Here is a 7,500-nt window from a genome sequence, read left to right as displayed (position 1 = left end):
TCATGTCCTGCTGGACCCTCCCTCGTGTGAAATAAACTTGTGTTTGGTACCTCGGGCCTGTTTAAGGAGAAGGCCCGCTCCACAGGTCTGTGTCCACAGTGAGATGCTGGCGTGCGGGTGGGGCCTTGGCTCCCTCGGCAAAGGGTACGGTGGAAGAACACGTTGACTCCCTGGCAGGAGGAGGGTTGGGGTTCACCTCGACACCAAACTCAGCAAAGCAAGCCCAGCTTGATGGACAGAAAAAGTGACCTCAACGCTAGACAAGCAGCTCCTTTCAAAGGAGGCCGTGGAACCTTCAACGTGTGACTGTACAAAACGTTTATTCTTTTGCACTACAAGTCGGGCCCATTTATCAGCAGGAACCGCCAGTGTCCAAGACTGACAGCTTTCAGAACCCCAACCCTCTTCCTGGTGGACATTTCAAAGGGCCCAGGGGAGCGAATGTCCCATAGGCCAGGCGCTTCTCCCTCCAGCAGAAGGATGAGGTGTGGCCCAGGGTCCAGGTCCTGGTGGCTGGCCTGGCTTTTCTGGGCAGGACACAGGCACTGGAAGCCCATAAGGAGCTCGTTCCCCAAAGTCAACATCCGGAAACTCAAACAAGAAACACGGAACAGGGAGAGTTTGGATGATTCCAAATCTTGAGAATCAAAATAGTGTCTGAATAAACATTTCTTCAAAAGGCACAAAAGGAGTTGAGGGTGGGGGGTGGGGGGTGGGGGGAGAAACCTCCCAGTTACCCTGCACCCAGTCTAATCAACATACGTGCAAGGCTATCAACTCGTTTCCTTTTCCAAGACGGACCTTCCCCCGTCAAGGTATGTGGGGACAGCTGAAAGGGCTGTCTCCACCCTCAGCAAGGACGCCAGCACCACAGCCCTGCACAGCATTTATAGTACCAGGAACTCGAGGCCCTGGGGCCAGATCACTGGCAAATGTTAATACCTAATACAGCGTCTCGAAAAATGGTCTTTAAAGCATGAACTGGACCTTCCCGGAAGGGTGAGCTCGAAGCTGAGTCTGTCCAGAGACTCACCACCAGGGTCCCCTTCTCTGCCCCACTACTGGCTCCTCCCATCAGGCGCTCACCTGCTGGTCCCCCAGAACCCAGACTAAACATAACTGCCCTGTGACAAGGATGGTGACAGGGCCGCGTCTGCCCCCTGGTGTGGCAAGTGCAAACCTGCCTCCAGAATCCCCCATGCCCGAGGTGGGAAACGGCCCGGGAAGGACAGACATCCCCTACTCACGCTAGGTGGGCCAGGCAAACGCTCCCATCACACATGGGGACAGAAAGACCCCGTCTAGTCTGACCTCAGGAGAAAGCATCTTGGACTGGGGGTCTGGAGCTGAGCCCTGCCTCTCTGCCCTAACCGTGCTCCTGGCCCAGGGCTGTCTGCAGAAGCGAGGGGGGAGTGGTGGGATGCATCCCAAGGCAGCCTCGTGTCTCCCCGTGCTCTGCTCCTGCCATGCAGCTTCCAAAATGTGAGCCCCACGGCCTGGACGAATGTCATCCAAGTCTCTGAAGAACCAGGCTGGCGGCCTGAGCGGAAACCGGAGCATCTCCCCAGGCTGGCTGCCTGAGGCTGCCTCAGTGCAGGTCCTGCAGGTTAATGGTGCTCCCAGTGCTCAGCGGGTCCTGAGGCCCAGTGTCGGCATCGGCGGTGGGAGACACTTCCTGCAAAACCGCAGATGGTGAGACCACAGGGACCTCAGGACAACTGCCCATGGGCTGCGGCTCCCTCCCACCAGAGGCAAGGGGCTGTGGGTATGTCCCCACCAGAAAGCACCAGCCCCCCCCCTTTTTTTTACATGACTGTAACCATGAGAGAGGAATTCAAATATAAACACACATCGTGAGGCACGAGCTCTGGGCAGTGTGACAGGTTATCTTGAAAGCAAGCAAGCCTGATGGTTTCGTCTAAAACCTTGCCCAGCCTCAGGCTAGGGCCAGGCGGGTCCTGGGGAACAGGGCCCAGCCACGGCCTGTGGCAGGCAGGCCCTCTGTGCTGCTCTGGCCGACTTCTGTGGGGGTTTTCTGGACATGGGTTCACAGGGCCTCTGATTCTGTCTCACCCGCAGTGGCCAGGGACCTACACCAGGCCAGCATGCCTATTTATTTCTAATATTAAGGAAAATGGAACAGCCCAATCTAAAAGTCACAAAACCAGATTTAGATTTTTTTCTTGACTGGTGGGGCCCAGGGAACCAACTGTGGTACCAGTGATTAAACCCATGTTGACCACGTGCAAGACATGCATCCTACCCACTGTACTATCTCTCTGATCCTAAATTTTTTAAATTTTTTTCTTTTTGGGTCACACCAATGATGCACAGGCGTTACTTCTGGCTCTGCACTCAGGAGTTACTCCTGGCGGTGCTCGGGGAACCATATGGGATGCTGGGAATTGAACCCAGGTTGGCCGCATTCAAGGCAAATGCCCTACCAGCTGTGCTATTGGTTCAAGGCAAACGCCCTACCAGCTGTGCTATTGGTTCAAGGCAAACGCCCTACCTGCTGTGCTATTGGTTCCAGTCCCCCCTAAAATGATTTTATGAATTTTTATAGAGACATTTAAGCCAAAGGGAAGAAATATCAGATTGCATGCCTCTGTGACTTTATGTTCAAATTTAAATGTCACCAGCTTAACCACTTACATAATCAAATAATGTAATTGGCCTGCATCTACCTTGCCACAGGTAGGGGTGGGGGGGGGGGGTAACTGGCGAGCCTACTGACCACAGGAGAAAGTGAGCAGAACTTGGAAATATTCAACAGTAGCATAGCACAGGAACTTGCACCCAGCACCGCGCAATCGACCTGCATTTGTCAGCCACTGACCCACCTGCCTAGTGGGTGGCCCCGTGGACGCCCACTGCACCACCCACCTCACGCACCCACCTGGAGCACGTATATGGGCAGGTCCACGGCGGCATACAGCGGGTGGAAGGTGGACGGCTGCGGGCTCAGGGCCAGCGGCAAGACTCCTTCTCCTGAAGGGTCATCCTGGGGAGGCAATGGAAGGTTTCAGGGTCCTCCCTTCCCTCAGCCTGAGGAGTCCTGTCCCCGGGGCCCCAGCAGACCCCGAGACTCACTGCTCTCAGGCGAGGCGACCGCCCTCTGCCTCCCACGAGGCCAGGGCTGGCGGCCACCTGCCCTTCCCCCCATCCCCTTGCTGTGATTACAGCCCGCAGCAGGCTGTGTGTGTGTGGGGGGGGGGGGCAGGTGGGGGACGGCAGCCATTGCTCACCCAGTTCAGGAAAGGGTCCTGGAGCACCTGACCCACCTCATCTGCTGTCCCGGCCATCCCCGCCCACCCGACAAGACCCTGTCGCCACCAGCAGCCTCTCTCTCTCTCTTCATCCTCTTATACAGGAAACAGCCCCAAGAGCAGGCGGGCGGGACTGGGCAGGGGCAGTCAAGGGACAAACTCCAGCCATTTCTGCTCACAGCCGGTCTCCACCCTCTGCTCCTGGCTTCTCCCCTCGCGACTGCCCAGTGTGGTTGGGAGCAAATCCACGCTGATCCTCTCCACCCTCCCCCCCAGCCCACCCAACTGTCCACCCTTGGGGGTTCCCCATCGCTTGAGTGCTCCAACCCCCCCAGATCCAGGCCAGCAAACGGGGAGATGCGTCTTCCCTCTCATCTCTGCAGATGCATCCTAGCCCCTCAGGTTCTTACGCCCACAGCCAGGGTCCCCACCCAGAGCAAGGCTGCATGTTGAGCCTGCCTGCCACACTGTCCCTCTCCCCCTCCACCCCCATGCTGTTCCCAGCTCCCTTCTACCTGGATGGATGCCACAGACCCGTGAGAAGCCCTTCATGGCCTGCGAGTCTCCCCGACCCCCACCCCCACCCCTGGAACTGGTCCAGGATGATGGAGCACAGGAGCCTGGCCAAGCCACTTCCCAGACAGCCTAGCCCCCAGGGGCCCCCTCAGGCCCCACGATGCAGAATGCCCCAAGGGCTGGACGCACAGGGGCACCCGAGGAAGCAGGGCTGTGAGCAAGCATGTCAGGGCTCTAACTCCCCCCTCCCCACAATGCTCCCAGAGGACCCTTGTCTCTCCCCCAGCCCCCAAAGCTGAGAGGGCACACACAGGTGCCCAGGTGTGTGGCCATGCGTGTCCTATGAGCAGCCTTGGCGTCTGCTGATTCAGAGCACTGGTTGCATGTGTGGCCGGTCCTGACCTTGGGGACCGCCACTTGGCAGGCACTAAAGGTTGTGGTGGTGGTGGTGGGGGGTGCCGACATTCTCGAGTGCCACCAATAGTCCCCAGGAGCCGATGGGACCCACCAGGGTTGGAAGCGCCAGAGCAGACACAGAGCCTGCCCGTTACCTTGGGCTCCCCAGGGCTGCAAGGCCGTGGCCAACGGGGTGTCAGGCAACCCTGACCCCAAGGAAAAGGCCTGGATAAGAGCCTGTGCTGAGGGGATGGAGCGATAGCACAGGGGGTAGGGCGTTTGCCTTGCACGCGGCCAACCCAGGTTCGATTCCCAGCATCCCATGTGGTCCCCTGAGCACCTCCAGGAGTAATTCCTGAGTGCAGAGCCAGGAGTAACCCCTGAGCGTCGCTGGATGTGACCCAAAAATAAAAAAAAAAAATTAAAGAAAGAGCCTGTGCTGGGACAGAGGAGCAGGGACAGGCAGAAGGGAAGCCCCCTGGGGCTCTACCCGGCCCACCGCTCTTACCTGCGGCAACTGGACCTGCACACACGGCGCCCCGGCAACTGAGGCGGGTCCCGGCAGACTGTCACTGGGCACCACCAGGTTCCCATACAGCCACCTGCTCAGGTCTGCGTGGCAGTGAGTGGGACTGGCTTTACCACCTCTGACTTTTCTCTGAGCAGACCCGGAGGTGCCTAAAAGGAGAGACAAAAAGAGACATTCCATGTCTAGTGTCCAGGTCACTGTCCTTGTGGCGCCCACACTAGTGCAGGGTGGCAGAGGGGGACGACGACCACTTCCCCATGAACTGCCCGGCCCCACAGATGGGAAGCAACCCTCAGGGGTTGCAAGAAAGGTTGAAAAAAAGAAAAAACAGCTTTGGGGGCTGGAGCAGTAGTACAGTAGTACAGCCGTTTTTAGGTTTGATTCCCGGTATCCCATAGGGTCTCTGGGGCCCCACCAGGAGTAATTCTTGAGTGCAGAAGCAGAAGTAAGTCGTAAGCATTGCTGGGTATGGCCCCCAAACAAAAAACCCAGGTTCTGTGTGTTTTCAGCAAATGGCTCATAGAGGTTCTTTGGTTTATTTGAAAGGTGTGTGTGCGGTGAGGGCAGGGAGCCGGAGGGTGACACCCGGTGGTGTGCTGGGCTGACATGACTCCTAGTTCTGCACTTCACCTCTGGCAGGGCTTAATCGTATGTGGTGCCAGGGATCGAACACAGGTCAGCTGCCTACAAGGCAAGGGCCTTACCTGCTGTTATCTCTCCAGCCTTAGGAGAGACAGCAATCAGGACCCCCATTACCTACTCGTGGACTTCGGTACCCTCCACCCCTCTGGCTCCCGAGTCCCGGCATACAAGGGTTCCCTGAGCCCACTGGGTACAGCTAACACAAGGAGAAGTGGCCTCAGAGCTGGGGAAAGCAGGCAGGAGGGACCACACCCTCAGGCTGCCGCTGCCTGGTCTCCTGCCAAGACTCATTACTTGGGTGGGTGCATATAAACACGCTTCAAAACAAACTGTGTACACGATGGAGTACTATGTAGCTGTTAGAAAGGATGAAGTCATGAAATTTACAAACAAGTGGTACTAGCAGAAAGTATCATGCTAATCAAAATGCGTCAGAAAGAGAGGGACAGACACAGAAAGATTGCATTCATCTGGGGAAGATAAAATAACAAAATAGGAGACTAACACCCAAGAATAGCCAAGATAAGTACCAGGAGATTTACTCTATGGCTTGGAGGCCAGCCACACACTAGGGGAAAAGGCAGCTCAGATAGAGAAGGGAGCACCAAATAAAGGGTGTTGGGAAGATCCGCCCAGGATGGGAGATGCATGCTGAAAGTGGACTATAGATCAAACATGATTGCCACTCAATGCCTCTTTTGCAAACCACAACACCCAAAAGGAGAGAGAGAACAAAAGGGAATGCCCTGCCACAGAGGCGGGGGTGGGGGTGGGAGGGATACTGAGATCAGTGGTGGTGGAGAATGGGCACAGGTGGAGGGAAGGGTACTCGATCATTGTATAACTGAAAACCAATCACAAAAATTTGTAAGTCTACAACTGTACCTGTAGACTGTGTTTCATTAATAAAAATTGTAATGTAACTGTGTTTCATTAATAAAAATTAAAAAAGAAAAAAAACTGTGTACAAAGAAGAGAGGAAGAACTCTAACCCAGCAAAGGTTTCCTCACTCACTAGGAGTCTGGGAAGCAGGAAATGCCAAAGGCGGCCTAGAGAGGGGATTAAGAGGAGGTATAACCCTTGGGGAAGGCACTGCCTTGCACACAGCTGACCCAGGCTCAATCCCCAGCATCCCTCATGGTCCCCCGAGTACCAGCAGGAGTGACCCCAGCGATCTTTGCAAAGCAAATATCTGACCTTCTGCACTATTTATCACTGCGGCCCATCAACTGTACTGCATTTCAACCAAAGGAAGCAACAAAACAGAAGGAAGAGCTAGGCTCTGAGAAGATATTTCTTTGTGAAACCTCTAAACTGCTCTTAAGTTTGGGGCTCTGTGGAGGATTCAAAAGCAAACAAAAAACCCTGTGCTCTGAGATGCTGAGGATTTATCAGAAATGCCAATCTGTGCGAGGTCAACTTAGGGGATGCAGGAGAAAGCTGAAAAGCTGTCCTTCAGCAAGAACAGTTCCGGGAGCAGAGGGAAGATCCCCCGTCTGGGTCCTTAGCGGCACAGACTGGCACTCCGCCTGACTCTGAGCTCCTGTGCGGGGCAGTGCTGGCCACCTCACCCCCAACTCAGGAACTGGCCAGCAGTACAGATGGGCCAGGGCTGCTCTGAAGTAACTGCTCCTGCTCTAAGGAACTGCTTCAGGCCTGCGAATGTGGGTCTCCAGAGACCCACCAGGACACTGGCATGGAAGTTCCCGGCCCCCTGGGGTGCCCAGGACATCATAACCTTTGGGATGGCACAGACTTTCTCTGCTGGGCTTCTTCTACAGGGCACTGTCAGTGACCATCTCTCACCTCTCCCACAGATGCCAGCACTGGCCCATTGTCACAGATGGTGAACTCATTGGTTTGTGAGGCCTTTAGTCCCACACAGCTCTATCAACGGCAAGTGCTACAAATGTGTTTATTCACAAGGAAAATTCTCAAGCTACTCATAGCACTGAATAGATACAAAAACGTGCATTGGGGCCAGAGAGCGTCTAAGGTGCTTGCCTTACATGTGTCTGACCTGGGTCTGATTTGGGCTTGGGGAACCATATGACATCCTCCTGGTGGGGCTCAGGAGTACCGTATGGTGCCCGAGCCCCGCCAGGAGTAACCCCCGAGCCCTATGCACTGATGTGTGTGGACCCAAA

At 55.6% G+C, this 7,500-nt stretch overlaps 1 protein-coding gene across 1 annotated transcript in view; it reads right to left on the bottom strand.

Annotated features, from left to right (window-relative positions):
• Positions 1 to 347: 347 nt before the first annotated feature.
• The window catches only part of ZXDC (ZXD family zinc finger C), a 33,602-nt gene continuing 26,449 nt past the window's right edge, over positions 348 to 7,500 (bottom strand). The window contains exons 8-10 of the mRNA XM_056129300.1: positions 4,690 to 4,859; positions 2,900 to 3,004; positions 348 to 1,675 (exon numbers count right to left, since the gene is read on the bottom strand). Coding sequence (XP_055985275.1) covers positions 1,589 to 1,675; positions 2,900 to 3,004; positions 4,690 to 4,859 — 362 coding nt within the window. The 3' untranslated portion in view covers positions 348 to 1,588. The remainder of the gene's footprint in view (positions 1,676 to 2,899; positions 3,005 to 4,689; positions 4,860 to 7,500) is intronic.

This window comes from Sorex fumeus, unplaced genomic scaffold (assembly GCF_029834395.1).
Source record: "Sorex fumeus unplaced genomic scaffold, SorFum_2.1 ptg000072l, whole genome shotgun sequence".
NCBI classification, from domain to species: Eukaryota; Metazoa; Chordata; class Mammalia; order Eulipotyphla; family Soricidae; genus Sorex; species Sorex fumeus.
Note: the sequence above shows the minus strand (reverse complement) of the source record. Positions and strands in the feature narration are given on the sequence as shown.